This window comes from Eulemur rufifrons, chromosome 29 (genome assembly GCF_041146395.1).
Source record: "Eulemur rufifrons isolate Redbay chromosome 29, OSU_ERuf_1, whole genome shotgun sequence".
Lineage (NCBI taxonomy): Eukaryota > Metazoa > Chordata > Mammalia > Primates > Lemuridae > Eulemur > Eulemur rufifrons.
In genome coordinates, this window is record NC_091011.1 from 63,179,806 (window position 1) to 63,201,563 (window position 21,758).

At 38.3% G+C, this 21,758-nt stretch overlaps 2 protein-coding genes across 9 annotated transcripts in view; one reads left to right on the forward strand and one right to left on the reverse strand.

The window, feature by feature from the left end:
• The window catches only part of COG5 (component of oligomeric golgi complex 5), a 276,711-nt gene extending 255,864 nt beyond the window's left edge, over nucleotides 1–20,847 (reverse strand). For 6 of the 8 annotated variants that reach the window (XM_069461709.1, XM_069461705.1, XM_069461706.1 and 3 more), the window contains exons 1-5: nucleotides 20,739–20,832; nucleotides 14,197–14,336; nucleotides 11,024–11,081; nucleotides 7,286–7,340; nucleotides 7,123–7,192 (exon numbers count right to left, since the gene is read on the reverse strand). In XM_069461709.1, coding sequence (XP_069317810.1) covers nucleotides 7,123–7,192; nucleotides 7,286–7,340; nucleotides 11,024–11,081; nucleotides 14,197–14,336; nucleotides 20,739–20,832 — 417 coding nt within the window. Of the gene's footprint in view, nucleotides 1–7,122; nucleotides 7,193–7,285; nucleotides 7,341–11,023; nucleotides 11,082–14,196; nucleotides 14,337–20,738 lie in introns of all 8 variants that reach the window. The other 2 variants (XM_069461710.1, XM_069461711.1) reach the window with 2 other exon arrangements.
• Nucleotides 20,848–20,956: 109 nt separating this feature from the next.
• The window catches only part of LOC138376852 (tRNA-dihydrouridine(20a/20b) synthase [NAD(P)+]-like), a 53,815-nt gene continuing 53,013 nt past the window's right edge, over nucleotides 20,957–21,758 (forward strand). The window contains exon 1 of the mRNA XM_069461416.1: nucleotides 20,957–21,114. The gene's annotated coding sequence lies outside the window, so the exon portion shown is untranslated. The remainder of the gene's footprint in view (nucleotides 21,115–21,758) is intronic.

Here is a 21,758-nt window from a genome sequence, read left to right on the forward strand (position 1 = left end):
CTCCAACTTTCTTATTTGTATGATTTTGAAGTTAAAAAGTTAAATTAAAAACTTAATTTAAAAGCTAAAAAACATACAATTTTAAAAGTTAAAAACTAAAATGATAAAGAGTTTCAAAAGTTAAAAAGAAAACTTATATGATAGGTATGTGAGAAATATGAATAAAGCTGTCATATATGTTTAATCTTTTATGGTTAAATGTACTAAAAACTAGCCGGGTGTGTTGGCACATGCCTGTAATCCCAGCTACTTGGGAGGCTGAGGCAGGAGGATTGCTTGAGCTCAGGAGTTCAAGGCTGCAGTGAGTTTGAGGCTGCAGCTATGATTGCCCTACTGCACTCTAGCCTGGGTAACAGAGCCAGACCCTGTCTCCAAAAAAAAAATCAAAGTTTAAAAAAAAAAAAGTACTGAAAACTTATAAGAGTTTAGAGTTTAAAAATTTGAACTTTCTTAGATAATTTAAAAGTTTTAAAAATTCAAATATTCTATGTAAGGGATGATAAGCTTTTAAAAAAATTATGAAAAATTAAAGAAGTTCATAAGCAAACAATATTACTAAAATGAGCTAAGATGGAGATGATCCTCGGAGTGATAATTAAATTCAACTGATATATTCATGAATATAAATGAAGCCAGAAACTTCTGCTTGGGGAAAGAAAAGGCTTTCTGTGAAAAGAATGAAATGGGGATAGAAAACAAAAAAAGTATAAAAGTACTTTCTTCTAATGGGGGTACAATTATAGGGATTTTATATTCAAGGCAAAAACATCCTTTATAGCTATTTCTTTTTGCTTTCCTATACCACACATACTTAAATTAATTAGGAACTCATATAATATAAAGATTAAACAGGAATCTTTTTTAAATAGAAAGATTAAAGTTTCTCCAAGGCTTAAAATAAAAATGGCTAGACAAAATGAACACAATAACAATGGTTAATACATAAATAACCTTCCAGAGAGCCCTTAGACGAACAAAATATTCTGAAAGGAAACAAGTTTCTAAGACAAACATCCTTCCTAAGCTACGATTCATTATAAGTCAATTCAGGAAAAATTAAATACTGGAAATAAAGATTCCAAAACGTACCTAGGCACTTTTTGTTTTCATTTCTCTCCCTTCCTGTTTCCCTTTGTAATATAATAATTTGGCCGAAGTTATTCAACATAGCTGTCTCTATGGTAAAATTTGTTGTTTTACAATAAATGAGTATAGAAAAATAAGGTCTAATATTTAATAACAATAAAAATAAAGTGCTTGTCTTAAACATGAACAGGTTTGACCTCTCATGCTTCTAAAACCATAAAAAATAAAAATATTTAATAAAAGAAACTATTACAGCTTCACAGAATCATAGCATTTTAGAGCTCTAAAAGATCACAGATTTAGTTCAAACTTTCATTGCAAAAAGGATACTTAAGTTTGTTCATTGTCATGCAGCTAGTTAGACTGATGAAGAATAGCAGTCTGGGCTTACAACTACTAGTCCAGTGCTGTTTAGAGTATATAATGCTTCATGTCTCCTCTATGAACCTGGTTTTTGTTTTTGCTTTCTTTACCTACAGAAAGCCTCTACAAAACAGGAACCATATTTTCTATTTTTTCTTTGTTTTACATATTCCACAGAATCAAAAGCAAAGAATCCTAAATTTAGAGAAAGAAATTCTGTTTCACAGCCTTAATTCTGCTGCATGCTGGCTATATAAATTTAAACAAGCAAGTTTCAGAACATTGGTTTACTCACCCACAAAATGACAACTCACTCATAAAATAACTTCTAAACTTAATTATTATGAAAATTGAATGATTTAGAATACTTGAAAATATTTTATAAATTGTAAAGTCCTGCATAAACATAAATTTTTTTTTATCACTAATACCTAACTAGGTGGCAAAAATAAATAAGATCTTTAAAAATTACTGTCAAAAGATTGTGTTGGTCAGGCACAGTGACTGACCCAGTACTTTCAGTGGTCCCAGGCTGGAGAATTACTTGAAGCAAGGAGTTCAAGACCAGCCTGGATAACATAGAAAGACCTCATCTCTAGGGAATAAAAAAAGTTAGCCAGATGTAGTGGCACACACCTGTAGCCCTAGATATTCGGGATGCTAAGGCGAGGATTGCTTAAGCTCAGAGTCTGAGGTTGCACTGAGCTATGATCATGCCACTGCACTCTAGCCTGGGCAACAGAGCAAGATCTTGTCACTTAAATACACACACACACACACACACACACACACGTATATATATCAATGGTATTAAACAAAAGGGAAAAACAAAAGAAATAGGTTTTGACTTTGAGTATCAGTGGCTGCTAACAACACAAAAAGAAAATCATATATATGTGTTATAAATATACCACCACCTAATGATTAATCTTGCTAAAAATATTAAACCTGAATCTGAAGAAACTGTCCATATCCAACTACTAATTTACAGGAGACATAGAAGACAGAGGAACTTGCTTTACTATACTGTGGGAATACAGTCAACAAAACCCAGACTGAGGGAAATTATAGGACACATCATCCAATATAGTCAACAACTCGCAATAAAAAAGATGGTGAGGGAACGTATAGATTAAAAGCAGGCAAAATGGAACTATGGCACTTAGGTATATATATTTCAGTAATAAAACCATAAATAAAAATGAGAAAGTGAGTACCAGAAAAGCCAGAATAGTGGTTTCTGTTGGTTGGGATAGATAAGTGGAAAGGGATAGAGGGTGATGTGACTGCGAGGGACCATGTGGGGGGCTTCTGCCGTGGCTGTGTGGTGGTTGCAAGTTCATTTTGCTGTATATTTCTTTTTTTTTTTTTTTTTTTTTTAGAGACAGAGTCTCACTCTGTTGCCCAGGCTAGAGTGAGTGCCGTGGCGTCAGCCTAGCTCACAGCAACCTCAAACTCCTGAGCTCAAGCGATCCTCCTGTCTCAGCCTCCCGAGTAGCTGGGACTACAGGCATGCGCCACCATGCCCGGCTAATTTTTTCTATATATATATATTTTTTAGCTGTCCATATAATTTCTTTCTATTTTTAGTAGAGATGGGGTCTCGCTCTTGCTCAGGCTGGTCTCGAACTCCTGAGCCCAAACGATCCGCCCACCTCGGCCTCCCAGAGTGCTAGGATTACAGGCGTGAGCCACCGCGCCCGGCCTGTATATTTCTGAATGTGGTTTTTTTCCCCCTCAAAAATAATAATTTTTTTTTTAAGTTTCAGAATATTATAGGGGTGCAAATTTTTTGATTACTTGGATTGCTTTTATACTGCTTGAGTCAAACTTATAAGTGTGTTCATCACCCAGATAGTATACATTGTACCTATCAGGTATGATTTCACCCACCTCCTCCACCCTCCTCCCCCCGACTTGGTCCTACTATGATTTGTCTTAGGTAAAAATGGGAAACTGGAGAGAGAAAATCATGTTTCAAAAAAAACTGTAACAAATCCATTATTAGATTCTAGCCATCATTTTCTTGTTCATCATTTTTTAATTTTTGTTATCTGCCTATAATTTGGGCTGAATCTTGAATTCTTTTCTGGCTCTAAGTTTTCAAATAATGTTTCCAAATTTTTCTTCCATTTCTCTGACTTAGACTCAATGAAATTGCCACTACCTTTACCTGAGGGCCTGCAAGTACTTTGTTACATACAAACTCCAGGTAGGAAGACTCTGTCAGATTGCCACTGCCTACTTCCAGTTTAACTGAAGATGCTTCCAGTTTAACATCTAGACACCCCAACTGGATGCCCTCCAAACTCTAAGGAAACTGGTTTATAAACTGTTTCAAATATTAACCTTTGTATTTTCTTCCGTTTGAAAACTCATCTGCTGTGTCATTTCCTGAAATGAGACACAGCTGTTTAATGGGACTGGCCTATTTCCAGAAATGGAAGACTGGTTTAAGAGCATCCTTTGCCACTTAGCTTTTAACTCAATTTTACTTCCACAGCCACCAACTCAGCTTTTACTATGTGAAACTTCTAAGGAAGTTCCAGACAGGAGAATGTTGGGGCTCACAAACCAGTACCCCAAAACATGGCATTTTGATATGCTGGACTGACTTGAAGAAACCTCAAGGTCTTTCTGACCTTCCCCACCCCACCGTTGGCTCTCTCAAACAAGTTGAAGTTTCTTTATCTGCCTAAGATCCAGACTCAATAAGAAGAATTGTTCTGTTCTTCCTGTCCCTGTAACACCAGAAATGTGAGCACACTTGATGACTCTTTAACAAGATAATGAATGTCTGGTCTCTCAGACTCATTCCAATTCCAAAGTGAACTATTTATCAGTTAATCTTCGCTCATCAATTCTTTCCCTTTAATAATCCTTTATTGGCCCCCAACAGAATTCCTCCTTTGCCCCCTCCCATAACCTATTATTTCAGAAAGGCATACAAGCTTCTAAACCTCACTGGGGAATTGAGTCTTCCTTCTGGAGGCTCCCATGTATATACATTAAAATAAATTTGTATGTCTTTTTCCCCAAGAAAATTCAAAACAGAACAAAAAAAAAATTGGAACTTAGAAGAAATGGATAAATTTCTGGACACATACAACTTACCAATACTGAATCAAAAAGAAACAGAAAATCTGAACAGACCAATAATGAGTAAGGAGATTGATTCAGTAATAAAAGTTTCCCTTCAGAGGCCGGGCGCGGTGGCTCACGCCTGTAATCCTAGCACTCTGGGAGGCCGAGGCGGGTGGATTGCTTGAGGTCAGGAGTTCGAGACCAGCCTGAGCAAGAGCGAGACCCCGTCTCTACTAAAAATAGAAAGACATTATATGGACAACTAAAAATCTATATAGAAAAAATTAGCCGGGCATAGTGGCGCATGCCTGTAGTCCCAGCTACTCGGGAGGCTGAGGCAGTAGGATAGCTTAAGCCAAGGAGTCTGAGGTTGCTGTGAGCTAAGCTGACGCCACGGCACTCACTCTAGCCTGGGCAACAAAGTGAGACTCTGTCTCAACAAAAAAAAAAAAAAGTTTCCCTTCAAAGAAAAGCTCAGGACTTTATGGCTTTACTGCTGAATTCTACCAAATATTTAAAGAACTAATACCAATCCTCAAACTCTTCCAAAAAATCAAAGATGGGGGGAACACTTCTGTCTTAGTACATTTGTACTGCTGCAAAGGAATACCTGAGACTGGTTAATTTTATAAAGAAAAGAGGTTTATTTGCCCCACAGTCCTGCAGGCTGTACAAGAAGCATAGTGCCTACATCTGCATCTGGTGAGGGCCTCAAGTTGCTTCCACTTACTGCAGAAGGCCAATGGGAGCCCAGCACATGGTGAGAGCAGGAAACAAGAGAGAAAGAAGAGGTGCCAGACTCTTTCAACAATCAGTTCTCAGGGAAACTAAGACTGAGAACTCATTCACTCCTGGGAAAATGACACCAAGCCATTCATGAAGGGTCTGCTCCCACAACTCAAACACCTCCCACCATGCCCCACCTCCAACACTGGAGATCAAATTTCAACATAAGACTTGGCAGGGCCAAACAAATCATATCCAAACCATAGCATTCCATCCCAATAGTCGCCAAAAGTCAATTTGTTCCAGCACCAACTCAATAGTACAAAGTCTAACCTGAGGCTCAAGGCAAGTTCCCTACAAGCTATGAGCCTGTAAAATCAAAAACAGATTATTTACTTCCAATGTACAGTAGTGGAACTGATGTTCAGTAAAATTCCCCATTCAAAAAAGGAGAAATTGGCTAAAAGAAAGGGGTTACAAGCCCCATACAAGTCTGAAACCCAGCAGGGCAGACATTAAAGCATAAGCTCCAAAATAATCTCCTTTGACTACATGTCCTGCATTCTAGGTACATTGATGCAAGGGGTTGGCTCCCAAGGCCGCAAGCAGTCCTGTCCCCATGGCTTTGCTGAACACAGGCCACGTGTCTGCTCTCATAGGTTGGAGTCCAATGCCTGTGGCCTTTCCAGGCTGAGACTGCACATTGCTGGTGGCTCTAGAAGGTGATGGTCCTGCTCCCACAGCTCCACTAGGCAGTACCCCTATGTGGCCTCTCTGTAGGGACTCTAACCCCACATTTCCACTCGGCACTGCCCTGTTAGAGGCTCTTTACGAGAGCTCTGCACCTGCAGCAGGCTTCTGCCTGGCACCCAGGCTTTCTGATATATCCTCTGAAATCTAGGTGAAATCTGTCAAGCTTCCACCACTCTTGAATTCTACAGTGCCTACAGACTTACACCACCTGAAAGTTGCCAAGGCTTATATCCTCTGGAGCAATAGCCTGGGCATCACCTGGGGCCCTTTGAGCCAGAGCCAGAGCCAACGGATTGGAGCCAAAGCAGCATGGAGCTTCCCAAGGAGGTACCCTGGGTCTAAGCCCCAACACACACACCCAGCCATTCTGTCCTCCTAGGCCCCTGGGTCTGTGATGGGAGGAGCTGTGAAGATTTCTGACATGCCCTCCACACCTTTTTCCCATCTTCTGACTATTAGCACCTGACTCCCCTTTATCCAGGTTAATCTCTCTAGCAAGTGGTTACTCAGCTGCATCTTTGGATTCTTTGCCTGAAAACACTTTTTCCTTCTCTACCACATGGCCAGGCTGTGAATTTTCCAAATTTTTATACTCTGCTTCCCTTTTAATTATAAATTTCAACTTTAAGTCATTTCTTTGCTCCCATATCTGATTGTAGGCTGTTAGAAGCAGCCATACCACTTCTTGAACACTTTCCTGCTTAGAAATTTCTTCCACCAGATATCCTTAAGATCACTCTTAAATTCAGCTGTCCATAAAGTTCCAGGGCATGGACATAATGTGGCCAAGTTCTTTGCTAAGACATAACAAGGGTGACCTTTGCTTCAGTTCCCAATAAATGCCTCCTTTCCACCTGAGACCTAATCAGCATGGCCTTTACTGTCTATGTTTCTATTAGCATTTTGGTCACAACCACTTAACCAATTTCTAAGAGGTTCTCAACTTTCCCTTGTCTTTCTGTCTTCTTCTGAGCTCTCCAAACTTGTCCAACTTCTGCCCTCTATCCTATTCCTATTCTCTTATTTCTTCCAAATTCACACTCCTGAAATTTGCCCCTTATAAAAACAACATGAATAATAAAGTATAAAGAAATAAAAGTGAAAACCTACCTGAAGTCTTGCTAGTTGTGCAGTACGGGCTACTATTTTATTGTATGGCTCAACAATTTTTGCTTTCATCCTAAAGGAAAAAAAAAGAGAGGAAAATAAAATCATTTTCAAAACATAAATGAATAAAAATATTTCCATTCATTTATAAAATGAAGAACAGTACCTATCAACAGCTCCCTGTAAAGCGCCAATTCTTGTCTGCATCATCTGAAGAACACCTAGGAAAACATAACAGCTTACATTGGCTTTACAAATTTATAAGGCGTCAAATTGAGTAAAAAGTTACATTAAAAAATATATATATGTTAATAATTTCAACTTTTTCTGTCATCATCCTAATTCAAGCAACCAATATCTTTTCTCTGAGCTGTTGTAAAAGCCTATAACTAGTCTCATGCTCCAACCCTTGCCGCATCAAAGAAGCTTAAAAGGGAATGGAGAATGATTGCTTAATGGATATGGGATTTCCATTTGGGGTAATGAGAAAAAGTTCTGGAACTAGATAGTGGGGATGGTTGTGTAACATTGTAAGCATACTTAATGCCACTGAATTGTATACTTTAAAATGGTAAAAATGGTAAATGTTATGTGTATTTTACCATAATTACAAAAAAAAGCCTGAGTGATCTTCCATTGTCTCCCTTTTGCTCCTGTCACTCCTGTATTAAAACTATAGTCCACATTGGTCTCCAAGCCCTGGCACAAACTCAAAATGGTGTATTCTCTGCCTGGTATACTCTGTTCAGCATTCATCCCCACTCCCATGCTCCTACTGGATAAACTCCTACTATTACTTCAAGTCAGCTTAACAGAAACAATTACTAACAGACCCCCCAACTAATTTAGATTCTCTTGTTATTTTCTTCTACAGCATATTATCCTTTTACCTTGTGGCACTAATTGTATTAGTTAACTACACATCCACCTGTATATCTGTCTAATGTTTTACTCCCCCACTGGACTATAAATTCCCAAATAAATTCCTAATACTTAAGGAAGGTATATTTTCATTCACTACCATATGATCAGAGCCTAGCTTGGAATCCTTCCCAGAGCAAGTAGTCAAAAAATATATGTTGCATTAATGAATTATGTGCTATATAAATAATAACCATGGACAGCAAATATATTATTGCCTGTACTTTCTAGGTTTACATGAAAAAGAAATTTGTACAAAATTATAAAAACATTTGCAGGAAGATAGATCTTAAATTTTATTATTTAGGTTTTCAACTAATGCAGATATTTAATTATTTTGAATTCCATTCTTTAAAACTCAGTTTCTATCTTCAAGGCATAGTTGTAGTTTTAAAAATATTCTAAATAAATTTAAGAATAGACATGGCATATATTAAAGTAACATTAGAATTAGTAAGTATTCCTATTAGCATATAAGTATACACAATATGGCTCACTCCAAGAGTCCTCTCTGGACCCAAGGATTCCCACTTTTCTGATGGTTTTACAGTTCATTCATCATAAACCTCCAAGAATAAACTGCCTTTATTTGTTACACCATTTCCTTATATCTTATTCTCTCCACAACTCACTCTTACTAGGTTTTCAACAATACTCCACCAAAACCAACAGAAATCTCCAAGTTGACAAATTCTATTGTCAGTTGTCTTTATCTTGTTTGAACTCTTAGAAATTCAGGACAGTTGACCACTCCCTCCCTGAAACATTTTTTTCTGTCTAGTCTTCCAAATCATCACATTCCCTTGGTTTCCTTCTATCTCATTAACTATTCCTACTTTTCTTCTGTTAGATCTCTACATGCTGGAGTACCCCCAAGACTTATCTTCAACCATCTTCTCTTCTCCATCTACAATTATTCAGGATTTCATTCAATCTCAATGTTTTAAATACTATCTGGTCAATAAAATACTGATTTTATACACACACAAACATATATCTATATAGAAAGATTTTTTTTATATCTGCCTATCTATGGTCTTGTTTCCTTCCTCCCTCCCTGTCTCTCTTCTTAAGCACTGTTATGTCAAATTTAAGATGCCCATTATAACTTCTGCCCACCTTCAACCCATCAAAACTCATAATCCCCTCCATTCTATCCCATCTCAGTTACTCCTGCCATCATCCATCCAATTTTTCAGACCAAAATCTTAGGAATCACTTGTGGTATCTTAGGTCAGCTCTTTCATCTCCCATCAACAAATCCTATCAGCTCTGCCTCCATTTTACCCCATCCACCACCACTCTCCTCCAAGGCACCATCAAATTCCAGTATTCCAGAACCAGTAACCCTGATTCCATTCTTGCCTTTCTATAGAGCTACCAGAGTAAACTATTTACAGTATTAAGCTCATCATATAAATACCCTGATTAAAACCCTCTAATGGTTTACCATTGCATTTAGAATGAAATCCAAACTCCTTTCCAAAATTCATCTAAGATTCTCCCTCATTCACTAAACCCCAGCCGATCCTGGCCTTTTTCTGCCCCTCAAACATGCCAAGGTAATTCCTGCTTTCTCATTTATTGTTCCCTAAGCTTACAACACTCTTCTCCCCAAATCTTCACATGATGGTTCCTCTCATCATTTAGATCTCAGCTTAAATGTCAACTTCCCAAAAAGGCCTTACCTGACCATCCTAGATAGTTAAGGTCTCCCTTTCTTCCACCCTATCACCTCTTTTGTTTTCTTTGTAGGACTTAAAAATAATCTGAAGTTCTCTATTTGTACTTTTTTGGCCTACCTCCTTACCCAGAACATAAATTCCATAACCACAGTGACTTTGTCTATTGTTCACACATGCCTGGTACCTAATAAGTTCTCAATTACTATTTGATTGCATGAACAAATGAATGGGGATATCTCTTTTTAATAAAATAGGCTAAATAAAAATTCCTCAAAATTCCATGAAGAAAGAGATTCTATTACTACAGCTCAGTACTTATAGCCTTTTAATTTTCCCAAGAACTTAGTTGGATATATATACCAGACTTTCAAATAACAAACTATTACTTCCAAAAATACTAAGTTCCTCAGCAAGATGTCTTAGAAACATTATACATGCTAAGAATAAGTTCATATTTTTGAATGCATGAGAAACTTGGGGAAGCATTAAAGAATATTGCATCATAGAAAACAATCTCCTCCTCTCCTTAAGAATATGATCAACAGAGGAAAAATTCACTTAGCTTTCTTTTGATGTGCAATGATTAATATTAGTAATCACAATACAAGTAATAATGTAAAACACAATAGTAACATTTCATATTTATGAGATGTAGTTCAATTTAATCAAGAGAGAATGAAAAATTCATAAAAGATTTAGCCAAACAAAAATAAGAGGATTAATAAAAATGAAAATCCAATGTATTATTATCTTACTTTACTGTCATTAAAAAGAGTTGCAAAGAAAGACTCCAAAAAAGGCAAAATAAGAAAAGAATTTAAGCCCACTTTCACTACTGCCCACTCTGGTGTCAATGTTTTTGTTATTTTAACTAACACTTATAGGAGCACTAAATATGTGCAGGCATCATTCTAAGCATTTTGCTAACTTATTTAATCCTCAGAATTATGCTATGTCAGCACGTATTAACACCCCTGTTTTACAGAAAGAAAACTGAGGCACAGAGAGGTTAAGCAACTTGCCCAAAGTCACACATCTAGCAAGTAGTTAAAACAAGGATTTGAACCTTTAGCTCAGAGGTCAGCAAAGTTTCACCAAAGTTTTACTGAAACATAGTCACACACATTCGTTTACCTTTTATCTGGCTGCTTTTACTCTACAACAGCAGAGTTTATTAGTTGCAACAGAGAGAGAATACATGACTGGCAAAATCTAAAATATTTACTATCTGACCCTTAAAAAGCTTGGCAATCCCCAGTCTAGCGCTATATAATCTGTAAAAGTTAATAGAAATATACCTTCCAAAGACTCAATACCAGTTGCTTGTGCCAGTAAATCTTCATGTCTTGCAACAACCTGAAAATCAAGAATGAATAATCAGTTTTTGCTCTAATTAACTATTAGGAATTTTTCTTTGTGACTAAATTGCAGACTTGAAGGTCTCTCTTGGTGTAGAAAGGGGATAAATACTAACACAAAAGAAAAAAATTACAGGTTATGATGGTGTATTTGAGATGAGTTATTAGCAGGAACAAACACATACATTTATCCTTCAACACAGAGCAGGAGGAGATACAGCCTTTTCTCTAGTCCTGTCCTAGTCCATTGGGGCAACTATAACAAAATACCTTGTACTGGTAATTTACAAACAACAGAAATTTATTGTTCACAGTTCTAGAGGCTGGGAATTCCAAGATCAAGGCACTAGTAAATTCAGTACCTGGTGAGGGCTCACTCCTGATAGATAGCACTTTCTATGTATCCTCACATGGTGGAAGGGGCAAACAAGCTCCTTTAGGCCTCTCTTAAAAGGGCACTAGTCACTTCCCAAAGGCCTCGCCTCTTAATACTATTCACACTGGAGATTAAGTTTCAACACATTAATTTCAGGGGAACACAAACATTCAGACCACAGCTAGCTCCTTGCTTTCCTAATGGGATGTACAAGTGGAGTTGTGCCAAAATGTAGAAAAAGAAAAACCTAATTCTTGCCACACTATCGTCGTGCCTTCCCTTTAAAGAGTATTTTCAAACATCAGGTTCTTTTAGTTCTTGAGCCTGATTCAGTATGATCAAGGCCAGATCCTAATCTGGAAAGAGAAACCACTCAGTGCCACATATGCCTAAATATTTCTCTGCTTCCAGTTTCCTAGTGTCACAGAAAATCCTGTTCCCTACAGATATTTGATATTTTTATGAAAATTAGGGCACTGCAGATGGCCATGACAAAAAAACAAAAAGGTTAAGAGTTAAAGGCCACATACAAGAGATTCTTAGAAACATCAAGAAATTATGAAAATCTTTAGAATAATGCAGGAATCTTATGCTTTTGTATGCTTTATTCCAACGAACAAAAAGTTTCACATCTATTTTGTTAACTGAAGCTCTTAATCACCAAAGATTCATTCACTGGAACCCTACATCCTCCATTTTGTCCTGATTCGGATATCACGGTCATTCTATCAAGTATCTTTCTATCACATCCATCTAAAATAAGTGTTACTTTTGGTCATCTATCTTTTATCCTTAAGGTTGCCAGAAGATGTCTGAATTTTTCCCAGTCTATTGATATGATCATCAATGTGTTCATTTTAACAAGACTAATTTTGTTTTAATTCTCTATTCTCCTTTATCCCTTGTGATACTTTGGGAAAAGCCTAAAACTACACATTCATAGATTCCCTTGAAACCAATTAAATGAATTTCCAAGAGATGCGGAAGACAGAAGAGAGAGGAAAGCTATCTTCCTGTTACTGTTTCAGCTAGTAAGCAAGGTCTTAAGACAAGAGATTTTGGAGCCAGTTAAGAAAGCCACATTGATTCTTCCAGTGTTTAGTCACGAGGTATCTCAAAGCAAAATTTTAGCAGAGGTATGAGAGGTAACAGCAGGAGCTTCCAGGCCCCTCTACAGCATCTACAAGTAATTTCTTCAACTCCGTCCACTGGCTATTCACCCAACAATTCATTAGCATCCAATTCTCTGTATTAAATGTCTTTCTGCTTTAAATACCTAGTTTCTATTTCCTGTACTAAGCCCTGATTAGTAGTAAATTTTTACAATTTTAATCATCTTACTGATATTTTTAACTATATTTATATTTATGTGTTTGGTTAGCATTATCCCAATTTTGCTTCCACAGAAAACCAATTATAACAGGTTCAGATCTCATACCAGGACTCAGAGAGCTCTTGTACTTCATATCCTAGAGTACTGTAAGTGTAACTTGCCCCCTTTAAGAGATGTTAAATAAATTTTAAGTTCTTACTGATTCCTACAGAGAAGGAATAAAGGAAAATATCAAATTCCTGTAAGGAATAAAGAAAATATCAAGCATAAAAGGGCAGAAAGAATTTCAGGAGGCTCTTGCAAAAGCCACTCCTGAATTCTAGGCAGAGTCAAGTATATTCTCCCCTGCTACCCTAAACACCTTGTACTATTCTATTTAAAACAGTTATCACTTGCCTGTGATTATTTGTGACTGCCACTGGTCTGTAAGTTCTTGGAGAGCCAGGAAATGTGTCCTACTCCTGTTTCTATCCCCACAACCTAACCCAAAGCAGTACAATTAAAAGTGTTTTCTAAATATTTATCAATAAACATTGAACTTAAATTATATAATCAAAATTTTAGAGTTAAAGTGACTTTAGAAGTCATCCCAATACTAAGCTGTTCAAGAAACTAAGACACAAAAAGGTTGAGTAGATATGTCTCATGTTATACCAAATCTAGGTTTCTTCGTAAGCAGTATGTTTATTCATGCATTTGTTCATTCATTTAAATATTTATTAAGTACCTTCTCAGACAAAAGGCAACACTAGAAAGTATACCATAAAATCACCCTACAAAAATTAAAGAATTATAGAAGAAGAAGGAAACTTCAAGATTATCTACTCCAATCTCCTCTTCCTCTTACTCATTCCAACCCATTTGGGTAGTTGTTTTTTTTTTTTTTTTAAAAAGCAAGACTCAAAGACATTAAGCGACATCAAAGTCAGTTAACAGCATAGCTGAGATTAGGACCCATCTCCTAACACCCCATATTATGTTCTACCCACCATAACATTTATCAACTTTCTGTGATATCAGCCAGTGATACACTTAGTGCTTATAAAGTATGAACTGCAAATATAACATCTTAATTTTTCTTATTCGTATTGGTTTATTTCCAAAATTCCACTTTCTATCATCTTCATCAAAGACATTCTATTTTCTGCTCACTATATTCATTGCATATCAGTTATGGTAGTGAACAGAAGTATGAATAAAAGGTTTTAGGGGAGGTGGGTTTTTTAAGTAACAAGAAGTGGTTTACAGAAAACTATCCAAAAATGTACTTTGAAAAATAAGTCACATTGGTAAGTATGCATTTGTTCATGTAAATACGCATTTATAGTTAACAATAAGATTACAAAAAAGCTGAATTATCACTTTAGGCTGAATTATCTGCATGATCCTGAAGATTAGAATTACCTGTAGGTGTAGTTCTTTATCCAACTGACTGATTCCTTGCGCAAGTTTTGCTAGTTGTTCAGCAATTACAGCTTGATGAATAGATTGAGAAGTATAAGTCTTTACATCAAAGTCTTCATTTAAAAAGTCACTATAACACTCTGGAGAAAAAAATAATAAAAAGTCCCAATTACCCAGTATTAAACCACAGTTATTAAACAACAAAACAATTATAATAGTTTTTTTAATTGTTTTTAGAAGCCGCTACCAGAAGAACATAATTAACATATTTTTGACCCCATATTCTGAATGACTCTGTTATACTGCTAAATGCTTACTTTTGTAGTGACTCAAAAGGAAGGGAAACATTGTAAAAGATTAAACACAGGTGGAGAAAGGTGGCTTCACAGACTGGGCACAATGGCTCACACCTGTAATACCAGCACTTTGGGAGGCTAAGGCCTCTCATTTTGTGTAAAGAAGGGGTCTCGTTATGTTGCCCAGGCCCAGAAAAACATAGCAAGACCCTGTCTCTACAAAAAAATTTTTTTAAAAACATTAGCCAGGCCTGGTGGCACACACCTGTAGTCCAAGCTAATCTGAAGTGGGAAGATGGCTGAAGGCCAGGAGTTCAATATTAATAGTGAGCTATGATCAAGCCATTTCACTTCAGCCTTGGCAACAGAGTGAGACCCTTTCTCTATTTAAAAAAAAAAAAAAATTAAAAACATTACTACATTACTAACCATAACCTTTAATCCAAGAAAACAAGATTGTTGCCAATGAAAAGACAACAGGAAAATTGGCTAGATATTAATATACCTATAGCTGCATATATCTCTAGATCAATGCACAAATACTGTTATAATTAAGTGAATCTAGAATTTTAACAGAAATAAGAAATACAAACTTATAGGTGTTACTGAAATTTAGGATTTATGAGTGAAATAAGTAAATGGAAAGAAAAGCTGTTCAAAATAGACCCTTAATAGACAAAAAAAAGTGATGCTAGATGTTAAGAAGATATCTTTCTATGCAGAAATCTACAAATCTCTGAATAGAAAAAAAATAGAAACAGAAATCAGAAATAGATACACAGACATAAGCTCAAGGTAAGTATATACCACAACCTGCTAACAATATGGTAGATTTAGATAAGGCTTCCCTGACAGAGATGATTAAACTAGCAAAATAGAATACTTATAAGAAAACTTAAATTGTGTATATCCACTATAATGTATGTCCCATGAAGCTAAGGTCTTTGCTTTATTTACTACCATATCCCCAACACCTGAACAGACACATGGTAGGTGCTCAATATCGGTTGGATGAATTAATTAATCTATACATCAACTGAAAGTATCATTCTGCTCAAAGTAAAGACTCATATTTTTGACTACTTTCAAAATGTAATGAAATAAAAGAAGGAAACTGATACTTTGGCCACTTTTTAATTCTGAGACCACATTTCCTTCTAATTTGCCAAGTGGTTCTCAGAATTAAGGATCCTACCAGGCAATCAAACGAGAAGGCCATTCCAGGTGAAGGGAAGGTTTAGCAGCAGCAAATGCCATGGCATATTTTGAGAAGGGGAATATTGACTTCAGTATGTCTAGATCATAGTGTCTATATCTTGGGCAGAAATGGTAAAAAATGATATATGAGGTTCCAAAGGTTGGAAGGCAGTTTGAAAAGAGGTTTGTAAGACATCCAAAATGTGCTAACTCATTTTAAGTCAAGAAACTGCACTGTCAGCTTTGTGTTCTAGAATAATAATTCTGGCAATGGTATGGATGATGATTGAAAAGGGATTAGTCACACAACAGTGTGCTGAAGTTGGCTCATACTGGGTCTTGAGAGCCAAGTGTTAAATTTTCAGGAATTCTATGAGCCAGTTGTCATTACATGTAGATATCGTAAAATTGACTGTAGTGAGAGTATTTATACCATGGAAATCACCAACTACTACAAAATTGGCTTTTTCTATTTTCCCAGAAAGCGGATTTACCAGCACACACGGAACAGAGTCACAGGGGGCTAGTGAGGTACTACAATAAAAGCCTAAAAGACATAGTGAAGGCCTGAATAAGAGAGTGGCACTAAGAATTTCAAAGAAGTGACAAATTTGACAAATATGCAGATAGTATAATGTGTAGGAAGACTTATTGACAAGCTAAAAATGGGTGATTAGGTAGTGCAAATCAAGGATGATTCCCAAGTTTCTTAAGTAACTGACATAGGAAATTCAGTTTTGCACTAAGCTAGACCACTAGGCACTGAATATACAACGATGAACATGAACAAAACTCTGCCTCTAAGGAACTCATAATCTACCTGGGGAACAAGCACACATTCAACTAACCACGTAGTTAACACAGGTAACAAACACTACCAGAGGAAAGAGAAAGGAATGAAGAAAAATGAATCCATTTCATTTTTTCATATGTAGAACTTGTATTATTTATTCATTTGTAGGTTTTCATGTGTAGAACTAGTAGTGCTTGTTAACTATCAAGATATAATAGAAATGTCGGTCAGGTGCAGTGGCTCACGCCTGTAATCCTAGTGCTCTGGGAGGCCGAGGTGGGAGGAGTGCTTGAGCTCAGGAGTTCAAGACCAGCCTGAGCAAGAGCAAGACCCCATCTCTACTAAAAATAGAAAAATTAGACGGATGTTGTGTCACGCACCTGTGATCCCAGCCACCTGGGAGGCTGGGGCAAGAGGATTGCTTCAGCCCAGGAGTTAGAGGTTAAAGTGAGCTATGATATAACTCCACGGCACTTGACCCAGGACAACAGAACGAGACTCTGTCTCAAAAAAAAAAAAAAAAAAAAAGAAAGAAAGAAAAAGAAATGTCCAGTAGACAGTTAGAAATATAGTTCCATAGTTCAGAACAAAAGACCATATAAAAACCACAAAAAAGAGCAGATGATTTACGAAAAAATTTTAGAATGCACAACAAACAGAAAAATGGAGAAAATAGAGTTCAGAAACCAGAAAAACACCAAAAATTTGGGGATGGGTAGAGAAAATGAAAGCAATCAAAGAGACTAAAGAGTGCTCCAAGAGAAAGATAAACAGGAAAGAATGGCAAAAGCCAAAAGAAGAGAAAGTTTGACTGTCCCACATAGGTAAGAGACAGTGGAAAAAGAGAAGAAAATAAATTTAAAAAGAAAAAGAATAGAATAAAAAAAGAGAAAGTTTAAGAAAGTAAGTGGTCAGTAGTATCAAAGAGCTTCCAAAGATCAAACACAATGAGGACTGACAATCCTTAGATAAATCATATAATGCTTCTCTTGTATAGTTTCTTCATCCCATAGTAAGCACATCAGAAACACCTCACAAATTTTCAAGCTATGCATCTGCTCACCAATCCTATCCTGATAAATTCCTGAAACAGTGAATCACAGTTACTGATAGAAAAATGCTTAATGCTAAATGTTGGAGGTAGGAGGGGGCAGTAGAGACAAACTGAACCGACAAGCATCTGCAGGAAATGGGAAAAGAGCACCTAAATAATTAGGCATTTTTAAAAAGCATGGAGCCCATAAGCCACTTGAGGGAAGTATTTCAAGAAACGAGTCAAACAAGTAAAATAAGGACCAAAAAAGTACCCATTTGATTTATCCACAAAGAAGTCACTGGAGATCTTGCAAAGTGAGTTCAATCGCATAGCACGGGGGTGATTGGGTTCCTGAGAAGACAGGAAGAAAATCCAAAGGCAATAGAAGGTACTATCATCAGGAAGGAGCAGAGACTCCACTTCTGTTGTAACTGAAAATGCAGGGGAAATAAGGAGCAAAGGATGGTTGTAGGTTCAGGTTAAGTTTATAGGTTATGGCAAGAAATGGAGAAAGTTCACATCTGATAGATTCTATTTTTTTAGGGAAATTGAAAATCATTTGTTTTTTTTTTTGTTTGTTTTGTTTTTTTGGTTTTTTTTGTATTTTTTTTTTTTTTTTGAGACAGAATCTCACTCTGTTGCCCGGGCTAGAGTGAGTGCCGTGGCATCAGTCTAGCTCACAGCAACCTCAAACTCCTGGGCTTAAGCGATCCTACTGCCTCAGCCTCCCGAGTAGCTAGGACTACAGGCATGCGCCACCATGCCCAGCTAATTTTTTGTATATATATATTTTAGTTGTCCATATAATTTCTTTCTATTTTTAGTAGAGACGGGGTCTCACTCTTGTTCAGGCTGGTCTTGAACTCCTGACCTCGAGCGATCCACCCGCCTGGGCCTCCCAGAGTGCTAGGATTACAGGCGTGAGCCACCGCGCCCGGCCGAAAATCATTTGTTGAGCTTGAAGAAAGAGGTTTGAAAAGGGTAAAGCCTTTTTTTTTTTTTTTTTTTTACAGAAAGAGTTTCTTTAACCCTCCAAGAACTGATTACAATTCCTGAAATGCATCCTAGTGAAACATAAATACCCATTGTTTGGCCTGTGTTGTTCCTTTCACTGTTTACCTGGGTAAGTCCTATTTACACTTCAAAACCACTCCACCTAGAAAGCCTTCCTGACACTCCTTAACCAGTTATCAACCTCCCCTGTATTAATGCTTTATTTTGTACACAATCCTACTGCTACCCTTATAACATTAAATTACAGTGCCTACCTTTATAGGTCTACAAGATTATTTCCCCTACTAGATGGTGAGCTACTTGAGAGCACGGATTGCACATATATCAGGAGCTCCAAACTTGGTTAAACTGGATTTAAATTAAAATACAGGCTGAGCACAGTGGCACATGCCTGTAATCCCAGCACTTTGGGAGGCTAAGGCGGGAACATCGCTTGAGGCCAGGAGTTTGAGATCAGCCTGGGCAACACAGCAACACTCCGACTCCACAAAAAATAAATTAGCCGGGCGTGGTGGTATGCACCTGTACTTCTAGCTACTCAGGAGGCTGAGGCAAGATGATTGAGCCCACAAGTTTGAGGTTACAGGGAGCTATGATTGCACCACTGCACTCTAGTCTGGGAGCCAGAGTGAGACCCTGTCACTATAAGAAAAAACAAAAGTAAAAAGAAAAAAAAAAAGATACAAAGATGTATTAGGGAACCTAACCTAGAGAAACTAACACAATCTAGTTTAGAAAACAACATTACTAGTTTTGACAAAAGTATAGAAATTATCATGAGAAAGCAAGTAATTAAGGACAATAAAACACACAGAAAACAAACAATAATTTACAACTTTATTTCTCCCAAGTCAGTGCAACGAAAAAAGAAAAAAAAAAAAACTTTATTTCAATCATTTATAACCCATTTTGGCCTACAAATGTGTATATATGCATCTTACAGTGATGTTCAGTTTAAAAAACATTTATTCTAGGCCAGGCGTGGTGGCTCACATCTGTAATACCAGCACTTTGGGAGGCCAAGGCAGGAGCATCACTTGAGGCCAGGAGTTCAAGACCAGCCTGGGCAAAATAGGAAGACCCTGTCTCTATAAAAAACAAAAATTAGTCAGGCATGGTTGCACTCACCTATAGTTCCAGTGACTGGGAAGGCTGAGGTAGGAGGAAGATTGCTTGAGCCCAGGAATTTGAGGCTTGCAGTGAGCTATGATTACACCACTGCACCCTAGCCCAGGCAACAAAGCAAAACCCTGTCTTTAAAAAAAACAAATCAAAACAAACAAAAAAAAAACCCATTTATTTTGCACCTACTGTATGCAAGATACTGCTATGCACATTGTGGAATGTTAAGAAAAAAAGTTTCACAGTATAGTAAAAGAGATTAAGGCAAGTATATGAATGATTTTAATACAAGGTAGAATGTGATGGCCACTAGGGAAAAAATATATAAGAACAGGTGAGAAGAGGCCTTATTTTTATGCTTAGAAGTTTGAACTTTATTCTGAAAGATAAGAGATTCAGGACATGGTAACTGGATTAATACAACTAAATGTGTTTTTCAAGTGTACTACATTTAACTTTTCTTATTTTGGGGAACTTCTCACCAAAACTGACTAGCAATAAACCTGCTTTATTCGAAACAAACGGTTAATCCTAACCTGAAGGAATGCTACAATCCTCCCTCTTGTCTGATCGTGGGTAATTGCCTCATAAAAAAGCAAACAAGCCTGCAAGAGGGACCACCTGTATAGCCCAAAAATTTGTTAAAGGAGTAGGCATTTCCAACTCTATTTGAAAAACTAGCCCTTATTTCATCGAGCGTCTGTTGTCAACACTTTTCAGGGGTTGGAACGCTTCACCCCATCGTCAAGAACTGCGGCAGCAGCTGGTGGCTGCCAACGTCGGCCACCGAGTGCGGGGTCTCGCAACTTCAGGGAAACCCTGGGCGCGTGGGGGGTCGAGTTGCAATGAGGAGCAACCAGAAATCAGGTGTCCCAAAGACACTGGAAGGGAAGAGGGAGCAAGTCCATGGGGAAACAGGTTGGCTAGGCCAGTACCCGGACGCCAGGGGGCCGGGCGGAGGGGAGTGGTCATATCGAGACCTGAAAACTTTCTGCAAAGCGACGGGTTGAGTCCACAGCCCTGGCCCAGGTGCGGAGCAGGACAACCCCGAGCCCCACGACCCTGCCAGACCCCGACTCCTTACCATCCTGCAGAAGCTCCCGGACTGTTGTTGCAGCCGTCCCAGAGCTCAGGGCCCCAAGGCCAGGCACAGCGACGCTGCCGTCGCCACCTTCCATGTTGGCAGGTGCCGGGTTGATGGCGTCAGCGGTGGGTCCACCCCGCCCAGGCGGTGACGCAGAATCCCGGCGCCGCCTGGCCCTCCAGCCCGCGGCTCCACGCCTGCCTGGGGAACGACTCGGCCGCTGGCCGGGAGCCGCGAGGGCACCAGAGCAGGGAGGCGCCGAGGGCCCGAGCACTCGGGGCCCAGCGCAGCGAGGGCGCCAAGGCCGCCGGTCGGCGCTCGCTGCCGCTCCGCGCCGCGCCCCCGGGCTGGCGCCGTTCCCCCGGCCAAAGAGAAGGTGGGCGCCGGAACGTGGCCGCAGCGCGTGCCTCTTAATGCAAGTATTTAAACCTGAGAACAGGGGCCTCGTGGCGCAAGGCTGGAGGGAGAGCCGAGCTTTCTAGGTCTTTCCTTTACACTCCGCACTTGGAGCAGGCGGGAGTTAATACCGCATAGCTCCATTTGTCCCACGCCTTCATTTGCAATCCTGGGGTAAAATCCCGCGGGAAAAGCTTGGGAAGAAAAAGTTGCTGGGGATGAACAGTGAGGAGAATTAGTGAGAGTCGGTGAAGAAGGCAGACTGAACCGTGAAAAGACAAGCAGAATTCCTTCTCTCTGCCCTCCCCTCTCTGAGACCTTGACCTTTTGCTTTTTCTACCTCTTCCTCTCAGTTTAAACCATGTGCTATGAGTGACACCAGACTTGTTCTTAGTTACAAACTGATGGATTGTCCGTATCTCAACTCATAGTATTGACGCTGTAAAATCATCAGTTTGATTCCCATTTATATCTTCTTTGCTAATACATCTGGATTATTGACCTAGATTTCTTATAAGAAATACAAATGAACAGGGTCAACCACACGTATACAAGGTCTTAAACAATTCTTCGCAAAAAGAAGCTGTAATATAACTTTTCTACTCTTTGTATACCCGGGAAACC